Genomic DNA, 18045 nt, shown 5'->3' with positions numbered 1-18045 from the left:
CCCATAGATACAATGTAATGAGGACCCAATTTTGGGCCCCCTCTCTCCCTGACAACTGTCCCCTTTGTCCCCCACTGTCGGTATCCCTGCCCATAAGCATTAGCGAGACCCAGGGTCCATGGCGAGCAGCAGGGGAAGAAGGAGATAGGATGGCTGGTGGGTTTTAAGGGCTGTCAGTGGAGGGGTTCATCTGTGAGTCAGTGACGGACTAGCAGCACTCCACATCAGGGTTGCCAGGTGTGACGGATGATTTCCAGACAGACCTACAAATGCTAAAAAAACGCCTAAATCCCACCCAATTTTAACCAAAATCCATTGATTTCTATGGGCTATGGGCATATATCTACAGGGGAAAAAAACACCCAATACATTACTTTTTTAACCCGCAGATGGTAATCCTAAACAGCCCAATTGGGCAGGAATCTGTCCAATCTGGCAACACAGCTGGCCATCATTGTTCCCCTCTTGATGAAGTTTAATAGCGCTGGATTGACTTGATAAGGAATGATGAGGCCCCAATCCAAAAATGTGTGTGTGTGTGTGTGTGTGTGCGTGTGTGCGTGTGCGTGTGCGTGTGCGTGCGCGTCTGTGTGTGTGTGTGTGCGCATATGTGTGCGTGCGCGTGCGTGTGTGTGTGTGTGTGTGTCTGTGTGCGTGTGTGTGTGTGTGCGTGTGTGTGTGTGTGTGTGTGTGTGTGTGTGTCTGTGTGCGTGTGTGTGTGTGTGCGTGTGTGTGTGTGTGTGCGTGTGTGAAGGCAAAGCTGTGGAGAGAGACAGGCCGTGTAATTAGGGTGGAAATGGGCCTGCAGAGCAAACGGCAAGATCAGCCGATAGAGATGAGTCAAATGAGCTTGTACTGTGTGTGCGTGTGTGTGTGTGTGTGTGTGTGTGTGTGTGTGTGTGTGTGTGTGTGTGTGTGTGTGTGTGTGTGTGTGTGTGTGTGTGTGTGTGTGTGTGTGTGTTTTCGCGCATGTGTGAGAGGGTAAGATAGACAGTGTGAGCGAGAGAGAAAGAGAAAGAGAGAGAGAGAAAGAAAAAGAGAGAGAGAGCGCAAGAGAGAGAGAGAGAGAGAGAGAGAGAGAGAGAGAGAGAGAGAGAGAGAGAGAGAGAGGCAGGGCGATACAAAGAAAGGGGGAGAGAGATGTCTTGCGCAATAGCGAAATGTTAAAGCTTTGTGAAATTCCACACAGTGTGCTAATTAGGACATAGCCTCCTGCCATTGTTCTTCCGCGACAGCACTAGAAGTCAGCGTGGAAGTCAAACAGTCGCAGTTCACAAGAAAGGCGTCAAATTCTGGCTCTGGCAAAATCCCCATTCACAGCACTAAGTAGCTGAGCTGAGCTGTGTGAAAGCTAGTTTGTGTCGCAGAAACGATATGTAGGGTTTGCTGAAGCTTTGGCTGGGCCCAGGACAAAGTCATCGGAAACGTCCCCAAGTCCAGTACAAATGCAATACATGCATACAATGTGGGCCCGAATTCTGGGTCCCCTCTCTGCCTGGGTCCCAGGACAACTTACCCCTTTGTCCCTGCGGATGGATATGCACTGCTGGGCTGAATGGAATTCTCAGCTATAGCCAATTAGAATGTCTGGGGTTTTGTTGGCGCTGAATATTTGTCCAAACACCATGTCATCTGTTTATTATTACATCATAACCGAGACAAATTTCTAGGCACAGAAAGAGAGAGAGATGCTGCAAGAGCGCACAAGAACACAGAGGGGGTGAACAAACAGTGAACACATTTTACATCAAAGCAGTAAAAGAATCTAGTTGAAACTGGGAGTTTTAGTTCACAGTGTGTGTGTGTGTGGGGGGGGGGGGGATGAGAGAGAGAGAGAGAGAGAGCTTCTGTTATAGAAAAATACACTACAAGTGTCAAAACATTTCATCTGACGGCAGTAAAAATTGAGTCACTACGGTAAAGGCTTGTTGTGTTTGTGGCTGTGGCCTTTGTGCCCATTTCTCTGTTCCTTGAAAAGAAAAAACAATAAAACAGAACAAAAAATACAACATCACAAATATAGTTGGACAGACATGGGTAATCAGTTATAGGGTGCAAAGCTTGTAGCACAACCGTTGTAACCTGATCAACATCGACTTTCAAAATCTCTTCGAGATTTGGTCTGACCAAGAGCATAACCATTAACATTTCCCAAACAGCATATCCCAAAACGGCCTCCCTTGGTTTGTTAATGATTGTTTGCTTCCCAACAACATTGGAGGAGTTCCCAATTTTGCGGGAACTCAGAAAGTACTGCATTGCTCTTGACCTGACTGGTAGCAACGCTGAAGCTGTTGCGCCACTAGGAGGGCACGGCCTGGCTACAACCTTTGCAACCCTTGCCAGTTTGATTACCGACCCACCAGGTTGGTGGGGACTTTCTTCACTATTACACTACAGCTCGCTTGTTGGCACCGTGGCTACAACAAACATTTTATAACAGATTTGCTTTATTCTGTGGAAATATTTAAAAATTGACACAAGTGCCCTGCTTATGAACTCTGCATGAGGACCACTTGTCAAGAAGAAGAAGAAGAAGAAGAAGAAGAAGAAGAAGAAGAAGAAGAAGAAGAAGAAGAAAAACCTTCAAAATTTCCAAGTGTGTCATGATGACATAGCTGAACCTGGGGCTGTTTGTGAAGGATTTTACAGCGGTCAGATTCAGCATGTAGTCATTGCTGTGTTTGCATGGGCCTTAACAGCAGTCAGATTCAGCATGTCGTCATATGTAGTCATGGGTGTGTGACCCAGTTCGCAGGGTTCAGAACAGGGCAGGACAGTGCTGCATCCATGTTGTCGAAGCAAATCAGAGGGGGGGGGGGGGGGGACACAGACTTCCTCATGCGTCTTCCACATTTTCTTATAACAAACATATGTGAATAAAATGTGCAATACATACTGGGGAAGTGGTGTTTTTAGTTCTAGGAGAAAGAGAGAGAGAGAGAGAGAGAGAGAGAGAGAGAGAGAGAGAGAGAGAGAGAGAGAGAGAGAGAGAGAGAGAGAGAGAGAGAGAGAGAGAGAGAGAGAGAGAGAGAGAGAGAGAGCTTCTGTAATAGAGGGTCAAACATTTCACGTGACAGCGGTAAAAATCGAGAGTAAGCGCACTATGGCAAAGGCTTGTTTGTGTACAGTGTTTGTGCCTGTGGCCTTAGTGCCCATTTCTCTGTTCCTTGAAAAAATACATCACCACAAATATAGTTGGGCAGTCATGGGTAAGCAGTTAGGGTGTCAGGCAATATAAAGCACTGTATTCAATTTTTTTTTCCCCAAAATTCAGTTGAGCTTTTGGGCCAGCACCTTCACAATCTATGTAAATGAGACCTGGCACCTAGCTGAAAAATCTTCCTCGTATGAACCCAAGAGCCAGTTAAGAACAGACTGAAGGATGCTCATTACATTACATTACATTACATTACATTACATTACATAGCATTTAGCAGACACCTTTGACCAAAGCGACTTACAAAGAGGAAATTCAAGCAGGAACAGTGTGTACTGACAGCATTTTCACAAAAAAATAAGATGCATTAAAAAGGCGGCCTAAAGTAGTTAATAAACAACCTGAGTGCAACCTAATACTCTGAGTATTTGTGCCAGGAACCAAACTCAGGTCTGATTAATATGAGCAATGTCTACATGTTTATGACATGTTTGATGCTTGAGAGCAAGTGGTCCATAATTTGCTTCTATGACATTCCAGAGAGGAAGTGTTCCATCATGTTGTGTTGCCATAATCGTGAGGGGTGTTTCATCAGCTGCAGCAGTGGCCCCCAAACTGGGGACCGGGACTCCTAGGGGGAGAACAGAGGTACTGCAATAGGGTCACAGAGAGAAGGGCGTTTGCAATATGCGTTTGAATATGCATTCATATAATATAACAAGCAGCAATTACTAACCACAACCAAAACAGACATAACAACAACATAACCATTCCATGAATGGGTTTGTAACAATATTCACTTGTACCGTTAAAAAAAATATTCAATATTTCTCTTGTGAATGTCACATTACAGTAAAATAGTAATATTGAGGGACAAAAAATGTTTGGGTGGAGGATGGGGGAGTCACATAAAAAGAACAATATGTAAAAGAGGGAGCCCCAGCAGAGAATGTTTGAGAGTCACAGAGCTACAAAGATGGTTATCACAACAATGTGCCCCACAAACCTACAGTAAGCACTCTATGGAGTAATACATAATGGAGATTTTTTTTAGCTCCTTTTGTTGAAAGTCTGCTTCTGTTCTCACACGTCCTTGAGATGCACCTACCAAATTAAATAATTCTTTCTGTTGTGCAGATATGATTTTTTGGGGGAGTTGAAACGTAATGGACTTGTGAGACAATTTTAGATAAATAATTGAATGATCTTCCCTAAATAATGTAGGTTCACAGTCTGCATTCAATATTGCTTTCCCAGGCTTTCATGAAAAAGAGAGAGAGAGAGAGAGAGAGAGAGAGAGAGAGAGAGAGAGAGAGAGAGAGAGAGAGAGAGAGAGAGAGAGAGAGAGAGATCCCTGAATGAAAGAATGAATATTACAGTGGAGGTAAAGACAGGCAGTCTGCTCCAAATGAACCAAGGAAAGTAGGCCAGCCCAAAATTAGTCTCCTGCCGTAAGCAGAGACTTGGGATTGCCCCATGTGATCAATCATACTCTGACTAAAGCACACACACACACACACACACACACACACACACACACACACACACACACACACACACACACACACACACACACACACACACACACACACACACAGACACACAGACACACACACACACACACACACACACACACACACACACACACACACACACACACACACACACACACAAACACACACATGCGTTCTACCCCCCTCTCTCAAATCCTACAAAAGAAACAAAATGGTGTCATTTGCAAAGGGTGTTCTTAATCTGGTTAGCCATTATCTTCATTTGTAACAAAATCATAGCACTCCTTATTGTGAGCACTTGGTAAGTAATGGGGCAGTTCAGTAATGGCTGCAACTGACAGGGTTATTTATGCATCACAAACTTTTCATTAACAAGATCAATAAGAAGAATAAAGACGCTCTCTTTTCTTTCTGACTTCAAAATCGTCTAGACATGGCTCTTTTTTGGGCAGAGACTTCATTGTTTATTTTTGGATAAAATCTATCTGGCAAAGTGATTGGCTAGTTCATCAGTGTCTTTCTGCCCTGAATCCCAAAGTCATTCTACCCTGAATATCATTCCCATTGTGAAGAAGCAGTTACTGTAAGACAGAAAAAAGACACATGCACAAAAGTTGTTTCTATACCTTTTTTTTACAAAACAGTGTCTGTGTGTGTGTGTGTGTGTGTGTGTGTGTGTGTGTGTGTGTGTGTGTGTGTGTGTGTGTGTGTGTGTGTGTGTGTGTGTGTGTGTGTGTGTGTGTGTGTGTGTGTGTGCATGCGCCAGAGAGAGAGAGAGAGAGAGAGAGAGAGAGAGAGAGAGAGAGAGAGAGAGAGAGAGAGAGAGAGAGAGAGGAAGCAGGACTTACAGCAAAGCGTAGAGATGAAGCATCGCTCACGGGACTTGTAGCGGAACTCAGACGCCAGTAATGAAATGTCAAGAAGCCTCTGAGTAAAGAGATCTCCCGAGAAACCACTTCTCTACCTCTCTCCCTCCCTCCACTTCTCTCTCTCCCTCCCTCCCCTCTGGCCGTCCTCTCCTCTCCTTCTCTGTAGGAGGTATCTGAGACCAACTGAATAGTGTGTGTGTGTCGTGTGTGTGTGTGTGTGTGTGTGTGTGTGTGTGTGTGTGTGTGTGTGTGTGTGTGTGTGTGTGTGTGTGTGTGTGTGTGTGTGTGTGTGAGAGAGAGAGAGAAAGAGAGAGAGAGAGCGAGCGAGAGAGAGAGAGAGAGAGAGAGAGAGAGAGAGAGAGAGAGAGAGAGAGAGAGAGAGAGAAAGTGAAAGGAAGTGTGATGGTGAGATCCTTGCATATTCTATGTGCATGTGTATGTATGTGTGTGTCTCTGTATGTGTGCGTGTGTATCCATGTGTGCCTGCATGTGAGTGTGTGTGTGTATGCGTATCCTTATTTGTATCTGTATCTGAGTGTGCATCAGTGTCCGGGCTTGATGTATGAATGTATGCGTGCTGCAGATCAATGGGAGAGAAGGGCAATAACGCTGCATATTTGAGGCCATTTGTTGCGCCTAATGAGGTCTGCTCACTGCAGCCACACTATCGGAGGATTTGTCAGCCACACTAGCGGAGCTCTATGATTTGTCAGACAGACGCCATCAGCCATTGATGGACTGGCCATCTGGCATAGCGGGCATTTCCCAGTGGACCCTGTACTCTTGTGGGCCCCTATTTTCTGAATTTTTTTTTTTAACTTTCAGAAAGTAGGGGCCCACAAGGGTGCGGGGCCCAACGGTTCTGCACCGTTAATTATGAGGGGCCCCTTTAAGCCAAAAGTGACCGGGTCCTATTTCTCCCCCATTCCAGCCCTGCCATCAGCCAGCCTTCAGGCAGGAAGTCTTGGGAAGGGAAGGAGGCAGGAAGGAAGGAAGGAAGGAAGGCACACCATACATTTTTTAGTTATTTTTAGGGCTTTTTTGCCTTTATTTTTGATGGGACAGTGGAGGAGAGACAGGAAATGAGTGGGGAGAGAGAGACAGGGAAGAATTGGCAAATTACCCAGGCCGGAATCGAACCCCAGTGTAGTAACCCAGTGCCCTACCGTTGACACTAGGCCACGGCAGGGCCTATTTTGTTGTGTTAATTCAACATTCACACAGTAAAATTTAACACCCACAGTGTCAATTCTACCTTTGTTGGTGTTGAGCTAACATTGCAAAGTTCACTCTGCAGCCTTATGCAGGGGCTGCATATTGGGTTTTCTACTATGGGGAACATCCTTCTCAGATCACAAGTCCAAAAACACCTGCATAAGACTTGGGCAACGGTGCAGATAGGACATACAAACACATATAGTAGGCCTACATATGCAGGGGCTCTAAATTAACTTTTTACATCACCAGCTAAAATGGCTAGTGGATGTTACTCGCACTAGCCAAACACACACTCACTAATAAGTGGCTAGTAAGTTGGTCTTTTCTACCAGCATAAAACATGAATATGTGAGCATAAGTGCACAATAAGATACAGAGATGAGAAGTCCTCAGTGGCGCGCCACTTTTATGAACTTAAACATGATGTGAGTGACCTGAAATTTTGCAGGGTGGAGACAGTAGCGATGCCTAGAAGGGGCGGGGATAGGGATAGGTTACTTCTTCAACGGGAATGCGCTTGGATACACCAACTAGATGCCAAATGGACTTAAATGAAGAAATTGTTTTGAATTGTTTTTTTGTGATGTATTTTTTGTTTTGTTTCACAAATAAGAAAAATATAAAAATAAAAGAAAGAAAAGCGAAAAAGTTTTATGTCTAAGGGTTTCATGTAACACTGTTGATTGGTTGAAAAGCGATGGGTGGAAACTTGGGGCTTTGATTGTATATATGGAGTGTACCTGCTGGGTGAAATGTTTGCCCGACACTGAAGAAGGTTAACCCTGAAACGTATGACTGGCAATAAACCACAAAACTTCTTTTCTACCAACCAAATTGAACTTTCACCAGCAGTTGGCCGGTTGGCTGGTGTTAATTTAGAGCCTGTGCATATAGTGTAAGTTTGTCTGTGTGTGTGTGGGGGGGGTGTCTCTCTGTGTTCGTACGTACGTGCGTGCGTGTGTGCATGCATGTGTATTTATTGACTTTTGCTATATGTTACATCCACAGGTCTGTGCTACATGTGCACTCAGACAGACAGACAGACAGACAGACAGACACACACACACACACACACACACACACACACACACACACACACACACACACACACACACACACACACACACACACACACACACACACACACACACACACCAGCGCTGTGCCCCTGAGAATTACTGTAATTCCAGGGAACAGTTTTTGGGGGCTGAACAGAAGGGGTGGGGGTGGGTTACGTCTCGAGAGAGACAAAGGGAGCAGAAGAAAATTGCAAAAGGAGGAAAAGAATGTAAAAGAAATGAAAAAAACTTCTACACTATAAATTCATTTTGTTCTTACAGGCTTAATTTAAAGATTAAATTAGAACGTCAGACCTCAGGGCTGCATTTTAATCACATTGAGTAATACTGTATGAAAATATATTTTCCCCATTTTTTTTTTCTTTGCTCATCCTTCTGATTAAAAGCCCCCATAGCTTTGGCACACTGTACTGAACTTGCAATTCACTGACAGATAGCAGAGCAGTTGTCCCAGTATGGCCCAGATGGCGGGCCAAGACAGGCCTGCCACAACCCAGGCAAGCCAGTCAATTGTCTAGGGCCCCCAGATGTAAGGGGGCGGTAACACTTTATAATAATGAATGCATAAAAAGCATTATTAAGACTTAGTAAATAATTAACTAATGATGAACAAAACATTACAAAAATTGAAAATGAGAGGGAAATGTTTTTCTCTTGTGTAAATGACTCTAAGATACTCTGTTAAAAGGTTTGTAAAATCTTGAACATTTTATTTGTAGATATTTTATAAAACATTCATGACTTAGTAGATATTTTAAAAAATATGTTTATCATTGGTTCATTATTTACAAAGTCATTATAATGCTTTTCATGCATCCATTGTTATAAAGTGTTACCGGGGGGTGGGGTGGTGGTTCTGTACTTGTAGTCAAATGACATTATGACAACTTTGTGCACTTGGCAGCACCTTCCAAATTCAGTGACTATAAAGTGTTACCAGGGGGGGATTCTGTACTTGTAGTCAAATGACATAATGACAACTTTGTGCACTTGGCATCATCTTCCAAATTCAATGACTGAAAAGGGTTAGTGATACCAATGTTGAAATCTCTCTTGATGTGCCCCCTCCCCAACAGTAGGCTGGGAAAACGTCCCGTAACCCTTTTTGCCTAAGGCCACTAAATACCTTGAAACATCCCTGGGGCGAGATTCCCTCAAGTCAATTAGCAGGCCATCTATTCTCAAAGCAGCTCAGAGTGCCACTCAAGTTAGTCAAAGCACTGCACGTGTTCTTTTCACCAAAATAATTCTGACTCCCTTGACTTGGTACTGACCAACGACACAAATTTTCTTGTTCAGTCCTTTCCATAGGACATATGTTTACACTTTACTTGATGTCAGTATCATACGTATGACGTAACAGTCATAATACTGTCAAAACAGTGCCACAGTCATGGACGACTCATAATCATGTCAATATAAACGTTTTATGATCAGGAAAAGTTGACATTGTTAGGGCTGTCTTTACCATAACCGAAGGCCACTTAATGCCAACAGTCATAAAATGTTCATGACATGGACATAATGTTTAGGACACGTCCAAGACTGCGCTATGACACTGTTATGACACTGTCATGTCCTAGCCATGACGCTGGCCTCAAATTAAGTGTTAAGTGTAACACGGTTATGATGACACTTATTTTTATTCTTATGATAGAAAGCCTTCTGAATCCAGGTTCCATTACTTTAGTTTTCAACTTTCTAAATTAGCACCTTTCTACATCATTGAATCTACAAAGACTCCATATTTCAAGCACAATGCACTCAATACCAGAACAACTGGAATGTGCAAGCAAAATTGACATGCTTCAATGTCAACTCAAGTCAAAACTAATGATTAATTTATGGACATATTTAAAGCATGTATATTACACATAAATATCTTTACCCGTAGGATAAATAAGTACCAAACAGAGGTGGTCATAGTAAAAGCATAAGTCAATTTATGGTGCAAGTACAGCACTAGAGCATGATAGTAGCTGTCACACCAGTTATTCCATTGTACATAATGAGCTGGATAGACGTCATTATTGCTGAAAAAAAACTAAAAACCTATCCAACAAGAGCAGAACCAAGTGTATCGTTAGTAACTGTAGACCAGTTACTTGCCAGTTACTTGTGTTGGACGGAAACTATGGCAGGTGTTGTTTTTTTATTTACTTTTACTTTTCACACCTCTGCTACCAAATTTGTATTCTACAGCAGTACCATGTAGCTCAGTAGAACGCTGAGTTCTGGTGTGATAATAACCAGTGACAGGCAGTAGATTATGGGGTACAGAATGACTCCAATTCAGTTGGGCATTATTATGGAAAACCTCTTTTCTCACTCACAAAAGCGTGCATTGATTTTTACGGTCGTTCACAAAGCTCAAAGTTACTGCAGCATTCAGAATGCTGTGAGTATCTGACAGCTACGTATCAAAGCATCAAAGCACATGCACTGTTGGTCTGAAGCAAACCAGGGATGTCATTATTCCTCTTTCCCTCTCCCATGTCTGTCCTTTGATGTTTCATTGATTTACTTGTCCAAAACCTCAGAAAACATGTTCAAAAACACTTTGAAGGAGGTGGATGCATTGAAGGTGGCCACTGAGCGTAACTTGGGGAAATAAGCACAGCCGCTCACTACCATTCTGCAAGCCAGATTTATTAACTCCAAGGACCATGACCGAAACGATTCAAAGTTCATAAATCTTGAGAGCAGAAGAGTTATGTGTGGGAGTTGTTGTGTCATTAACTCTATACGAGGTGGAACCTTAACCTCTGCACTGAGTACATGCTGTAGTGAGTAGGGCTTATGAGCTGTGGATGACATTTTAGATGATAGCATTTGGAGGCAGATGAAAGACAAAAAAGTCAGCTTCAACCCGGATTTTAGTGCTCCCACTTTTTTTAATTACAGAACGTTTCAGGTGAATGGGCCCGTCTGAAGAAGGATCCATTGACCCAAAACCTTTCGGGAAAAAAACTGAAATAATAAGAAATAATGGGAGCAGTAAAATCCTGGTTGCAGCTGTTTTTTTTTGTTAGTCTTTTATTTATCTATGCCATTGCGGTCCTGCTTCCAGGTTAGACGCTAGGATGTGTGGGCATTGACCTGTTTCAGCATAACTAAACTAAATTAACTAAACTAAACATTGCTAACTAAACTAAGACACTGTTAACATGTATATGAATATATTTGTAAGCACATAGTTTTTACAAATCTGTTTGAGTTTTAGTCTAGCTTTAAAAACGCACCTAAGATGGATACATCTTGAAAAACATGCAGACTTCTTTTTCCAGGTTTAAACCTGGAAATCTAAAGAAATCTGCATGTTTTTCAAGACGATGACATATTTGCGGAAACACAACAGTCAATCATCCTGTTTTTTTTATATCCACATACATGCAACAAGGTCTAATTGTCCAAGAATAAACACCATGTATATAAAACGATGACAATAAACAAAACAAAGCAGTCAAGAGTATTTTCTTAACACATCATGTTTTATTGTTTTTTTGTCCAAACCTAAAGGATACACAGTCAAAACACTCCACACATTGCTACATAGTCACCTAACAACAGCACAATAATTCAAAACCTTTTTTTTCTTCTTCTTTCGACAGATTCAACGGATTAAAAAAAAAGAATTGAGATGGACATAAACTGCCGTGGGGGGAGGGGGGATGTCCCGCGCTGTCACAAGGAGATCAGATCAGGACAGAGCAGACAGATGCTTTCCTTTCAACTCATCTCATCTCCATTCTGACCCATTGACACCGTTCTTGAAATCAGTTACTCTGCCATTTTACAATAGCCTTTTCATTCTTTCTTTTGTCTGGCATACAATCCTGCAGCCAATGTGTCTCACATAAAAATGGTCTTTGTCAAGATTTTTCAGCTCTGTTACACTTTATTTCAACAGCCTCTGTAAGAAGTTAATGTGTGTAACTATACTCAAAATGATCCGCTTGCACTGTACCAAAGGGTTTAAGGTAAGAGTTTGGATGAGGTGAAGTCTTCAGTGCGTTATATGGTGGAACTCATATATCGTAAGATACTCTGTCAAATGGGCCGTTAATATAAAGCGTTTGCTTGTGATTGCTTTTTCTTCTATTTTAGGTTAGTTTTATTTAGATCCATGTCGGTCATTGGGAACACAATATACTTCACTATGCGCGATGAAACTGCTCTTACTGCCATGGGTGGTGAAGGAGTGTGCAAATCCCGACTCAAATTAGATTACTACGATGAGCTTGAAAGCTGTTGTTCATTCACCAGTCAGTCATGATAAAATTGAAGGTATAGATTCGATATTCCAGAACACTGATATTAGCATAACTGTCGTCATCCATGTGCAGTTTATACAAACATATATTTACTTTCATGGAAAATGTCTTTTACAGAACATGTACAGGATATTGACGTTGCAATGTGGACGATATTAAGGTTGACATTTTTTTTATATAAACACGCTCCTCCCTTTTAAACCTGGTCATAGCATTGATTCTCTCACATTATTCGGAAATGAGTAGTCATAAAACTACAAGGTTATAATAATAACAGTAGGCTTTGTTTGCTCTATGACAAAAATGCAGAACAACGAAAACAAACAAACGGACAAACGAAAAGAATGTGTTTTAAGACCATGCCTTTGTACAAATAGCCTTCTGTCGTTACGTAGAAAACAGGAGCAATAATTCATGAATAAATAAATAAACAAATAAATAAATAAATAAATAAAATTAAAAATGAATAATCCGCAAATAGACTTGGTTAAACCAAGGTCGTCAACACAGACGAACACAATGGGTGGGAAAATTAAGGAGGGAGAGGAGTCGGAGAGAGGAGAGGAGGGAGAAGAAGGGAAGGAGGGAGGAATGATGAGAAGGGAAGCAAATGAGCCACAACACATTGGGCTAAACTAGCTGGCACGGCTGGACGGATGATTGTGGAGGGATTTAGCCGACTTACAGCCACATCTGCTGACGGTCACGCTCACGTCAGATGGATCCCACATATTTGTAATCATTGAAGAGAAAAGAGAAAAGAGGGAGAGAGAGAAAAAAAGAAAGACAGCGAGAAACATAGACAGACTGTGAGAGAGAGAGAGAGAGCCAGAGAAAGATCGACAGAGTGAGAAAGAAACAGAGAGATCAGACTCCAGCCGCGCAGTTTCATTACCCAAATGGAGAAGTAAATGAATTGAGATCGGCCGATAGCGGTGAAACTAGAGTGGAGGAGGGAGAGAGGGAATGAGGGGGAGAGAAACAGAAGTGCATGGGTGAAAGAGTAGGGAGAGGAGAGAATAGAGTAGAGAGAGGGAATGAGAGAGGGAGAGAGAGAGAGAGGGAGAGAAAGAGACAAAAGAGAGGAGCATGGGTGGGAGAGTGGGAAGTAGAGAGAGAACACTAGTGTAGAGAGGGCATAGCTGTCGGCATGTGAGCACAGTTGTATACAGTAAGTAGTAACAGAAGTACTCTTACAGATGCAATTTCAACACTGGTTGTAAGATATTCCATAGTTGAAACCATTTAATATCATACTAGTACTAATGTTGTAATCACATCTGAAAGACTACTTCTATCCCCACTTTACACAACCCTGCATGTGAGTGGCCATTCTGGGCTGCTTGGCTCACTGGCTGAGAGAGAGCGAGAGAGAGAGAAAGAGAGAGAGAGAGAGAGAGAGAGAGAGAGAGAGAGAGAGAGAGAGAGAGACAGACAGACAGACAGACAGACAGACAGACAGACATACAGAGAGAGAGAGAGAGAGAGAGAGAGAGAGAAAGAGACAAAAGAGAGTCATGGGTAGGAATAGAGTAGAGAAGTGGAAGGGTATAGTTGTTGGCATGTGACTGGCTGGGCTGGGCTGGCCTGGGCTGGGCTCACTGGCTGTCAGGGCTGGGCGGCTTGGCATCGTGGGCGCCGGCGCCCGCGGGCATCCAGGGGGAGACGGAGCGGGAGCTGGTCTGCTTGGCCGCCATGCTGTAGTGGCTGATGACGGTGTAGAAGCGGCCCCGCGAGCTGGAGTCCTGCGAGTTGTAGTAGGCCTCCAGGGACGCCGGGATGCAGCGCTTATGCTGGAGGAGGGACGCATACAGGCACGGACACGAGGACGCACGCAAACACGGGCACACGGGCACACGCGCACACACAAGTACACGTATACATCAGAAGACATGGATACAGACACACACCCACACCCACACACACACACACACACACACACACACACACATGCAAACACACAAACACACACACACACACACACACACACACACACACACACACACACACACACACACACACACACACACACACACACACACACACACACAGACGGTCTTTTAGATGGATGCTGTAGAGCCGTACCTCAGAAAGTGAATACCCAGCCACATATACATACAGCATTTCATCCCACAAAATGTATCTAATACGCATGCAGTTCAGACAGCACCACAGGACTAGATGAAATACCCAGCAGTGCTTTTTCCACATTCTAAAAGCTTCAAAAAGAAAAAATAGATTTTCCCCCCCACCTCAGAACAAGACAAGTGCATTGAAAACACGAGCACGACCTAACTTATGGAAATAAGAACTAAGGCACACTGCCCATTGCACAAGTAAGATTTATGGACTCATGGACTATGGGCCACAGACCATGACCGAAACGTTGCAAAGTTCATAAATCTTGCTTGCAGAATGGGCAGTGGGTGGCACTTCCTATTTCCATACGTTTCTAATGGCTGGAATAGCTACCTCTCCCACAGAGAAATAAAGGTATTGGGAAATATCATACCAGGAGATACAAAACTACACTGCCCTACAAAGGCAAAATGCAGTAACAACATATTTTTTGTCGAACTTGAGTTTAGATTGAAAATGGTCTTCATTCCACCTCCTTTATCTTGTGACAAAGCTTTATGGTCCACGTGTATCCTGTGTTAGAGATATTGCTATGTCAAATGTGCAGTTATTACAATATCCAACCAAATACCAAGGCTTCGAAGGCATTTTTCTAAGTCTCAATGTTGGCTTTGTTATTGCACTTTGAGGGCAGTACAGTACTCAAACGTTTTTGATACCATATTTTACCAGTCTGAACATTGTTTTTTCTGCCAGCAGGGTGCAACTTGTTTTCGAGATATTATGGCTTAGAAGTAACCAGCCTGGTGTGACTATGACTTAACATTGACTAATATTGAGCTGTGTGTCTGTGCTGCGACTCACCTTGTAGACGAAACCTTCGGGGCAGGTGTGGTCATAGGTGAAGGCCTTGTATACCACCAGGAACACTATGCAGGCCAGGAACGCCAGCGCCAGCACGATCAGGATAGTCACCTGCAAACGAGACATAAGAGTCAAGGTCAAGTCAAAGTCAAAAGGCACTTGTCACTTTGTCAATCACGCCATGTAATAAGCAGACAAGCAGGGATCAAAATGACACTTTAGTACAGCCAGTGGAAAAGTCATTGGAAAGACTTTACCATAGTACTGTACTAAACCACTACAACATTACACTAAGTCTTTTACAATACATTATGACTTGGTCATTGCCATTCTGGTAACTGCACATTTATAACAGGAGCCTTGTCTTCAGATTTTAAACTAAAACTAGAGGTGCTCCGATCACCATTTTTTGGGTCCGATCACCGATACCGATCACCAAAAATCTTTATCTGCCGATTACCGATCATTGCCGATCACAAAAATGATTTCCTATTTTTTTAATAGCCTATTAATTATCCTTATTGAATACCATTTCTGCCCATAAACCAATCAATCTTAATTTGCACATGTCTATTATTAGGCTATTATTATTATTATTATTATCTTTCAGACTAGTGTTGGTAATACAGTCTACAGTATTAATCAATGTATAAGTTATTGCATAGAATAACTAAACTATTTAAGATTGAATTGAAACTGAAACATTACATCAAATAGTCTTCCACATACGAGAAAAAAACAACCTGTCGCTTTAAATGAGCAGCCTCGTGAGGAGAGCCCCTCCCCTCTCTGTCACCGTCCACAGTTGCAGTGCTCCACTACCGTTCTGAATCTCTCTCTCAAGTTTTAACCACATATGTCGCCGTTTGGTGTTTCAGCTACTATCAAACTAATCGACTGACTGCCAATTACAACTTTGAAAACAATAATTGACATGTTTGTGCTGACAACGTGAAGTTGTCGCGTGCTGACCAAGGCAACTACACAGGTTATAACGTAACATGGCTCACTGGCGAGTAATCAATCGCAAATTACATTGTCACTCAGGTAAACGGCGCATGGATCGGAAAATCAGATCATTGTTGATGCAGATATGGTTATGAATGGTGGAAATGAAGGGGGGAATGGCGAAAAGTTATAGACAAGCAAAGATGCCTTCTTTTGGTGCAGTTGCAGCTGTGCAGAGCCAGCGCCTACATGCAGCGCCAGGTGTAAAGGCAAATGGTTGCGTGAGGAATTTAATATCTCTCGATCGGTTTTTTGATCGGCATGTTTTTCCGATCACCGATCAGGCTATTTTTGGCCATTATCGGCCGGTCATGATCGGCAGCCGAGCAATCGGAGCACCTCTAACTAAAACGCACATAGACAACCACGCGCATGAGGTATACTACTTCAGCCAGATTTTACTGTAACCTGTGTTCATACAATCATGGTAGTGGCTTGAAAATGAATCATACAGTACGTTGCCATCTGGGTGTTGATCTGCAAATCAATCATATACAAAATAAATGTATTTAACTAGTGGCCACCACACACCATTAGGGTGGTGACCAAGCAATGACTCATAAACAGTATATGCGTCATATATTTAAACAGTGTTCACATGATCAGAGTGCTGACCTAGAAATCAATTATATATTAGGCTACATTTTCACACACAACCAGGATAGTTGGCCACTTCTGATTCCAAAGGAAAATTAACCGTTTCATGGAGAACCTCTATTATAAGGATATCATTATCAAAATGTTCATGACCAAGTCTTAATCTGTTAATTTAGGACTCTCATTGATGTTATGGTTATGATGTACAGTAAGAAAGTTTCCCATGTTCAACAACAGGCTACTGTAACAAAGCAAACTCCTACTTCAACATATCCCTCCTAAAGTGTAAGCAGTACAAGTATTACATATGGTAACCTGTTAACAGGTCATAAAACACATTTACTGTACATGGTCATATGACAAAAAAAGAAAAAGACAAAAGATCTGCTCACTGTTGCTGCTCCCAGTTTTTCAGGTGACCTACACCTGACGAAGGCCAGTCTGGTCGAAACGCTGTGTACAATAAACTGGGAGCAGCAACACTGTGGTTTTTTTTTTTATTTGATCACGTTTAGTCCAGCCCCTGTTTACTTGGATGTGCGCGTACTCCAAACGCTTAAATATGAGCAAAAAACACTCTTGACCAGAAATGAAAGGAAATGAAATGAAAGGAGTCAATATGTCATGTTCAACACATTTACAATAGCTGGCTGGCTTCACTATTCACTGCTGAAAAACTACAAGCATTCTTCAATAACAGTTTACAATTTAGGTCATGTCCCCCATGCTGTAACAAACTGAAAACATGTTGTGAGACAACTGGAGCTGATGAAAAAGTTGAAGTTCACAAGTCTCATATCATATCTGGGTTTCAAAAGGTCACACCCAAACAGTTTGTTTTTGTCTTCAGTTGCAAACAGGTTTATTCGTGCACACCAACGAACTTCAGCTGTGAACATGTTCATTTCACACTTTGATACACAACGCTTTCTTGGTTCAAAGAGGCCTTATCAAGACTCAGAAGAAGAAAGCTGGTGTTTCATAGCCAAAAATCCCTCAGCTCAAAGCGAGACCGAGGCTTTGTTTGTTTATCTCTCTCTCTCTCTCTCTCTCTCTCTCTCTCTCTCTCTCTCTCTCTCTCTCTCTCTCTCTCTCTCTCTCTCTCTCCTTCTTCCCCACTGTTGTCTCTCCTCTTTCTTGAGGTGCATTGATGCTTATAGAACCCTACACCTAGCCGTGATCCAATAAACACCTTCCCCTAATTCCATTCTACCCCCTCTTCACGTTCAATCCTCTGCCACACGACTCCTCTCTCTCTCTCTCGCTCTCTCGCTCTCTCTCTCTCTCTCTCTCTCTCTCTCTCTCTCTCTCTCTCTCTCTCTCTCTCTCTCACACACACACACACACACACACACACACACACACACACACACACACAGACAC

General features: G+C 42.7%; 1 protein-coding gene across 1 annotated transcript in view; it reads right to left on the bottom strand.

Annotated features, from left to right (window-relative positions):
• Positions 1-13712: 13712 nt before the first annotated feature.
• nsg2 (neuronal vesicle trafficking associated 2) overlaps positions 13713-18045 on the bottom strand; it is a 49025-nt gene continuing 44692 nt past the window's right edge. The window contains exons 3-4 of the mRNA XM_063202443.1: positions 15058-15168; positions 13713-13907 (exon numbers count right to left, since the gene is read on the bottom strand). Coding sequence (XP_063058513.1) covers positions 13713-13907; positions 15058-15168 — 306 coding nt within the window. The remainder of the gene's footprint in view (positions 13908-15057; positions 15169-18045) is intronic.

This window comes from Engraulis encrasicolus, chromosome 7 (genome assembly GCF_034702125.1).
Source record: "Engraulis encrasicolus isolate BLACKSEA-1 chromosome 7, IST_EnEncr_1.0, whole genome shotgun sequence".
Taxonomy (NCBI): domain Eukaryota; kingdom Metazoa; phylum Chordata; class Actinopteri; order Clupeiformes; family Engraulidae; genus Engraulis; species Engraulis encrasicolus.
The sequence above is the reverse complement of the archived record's forward strand: the minus strand, read 5'-3'. Positions and strand labels throughout refer to the sequence as shown.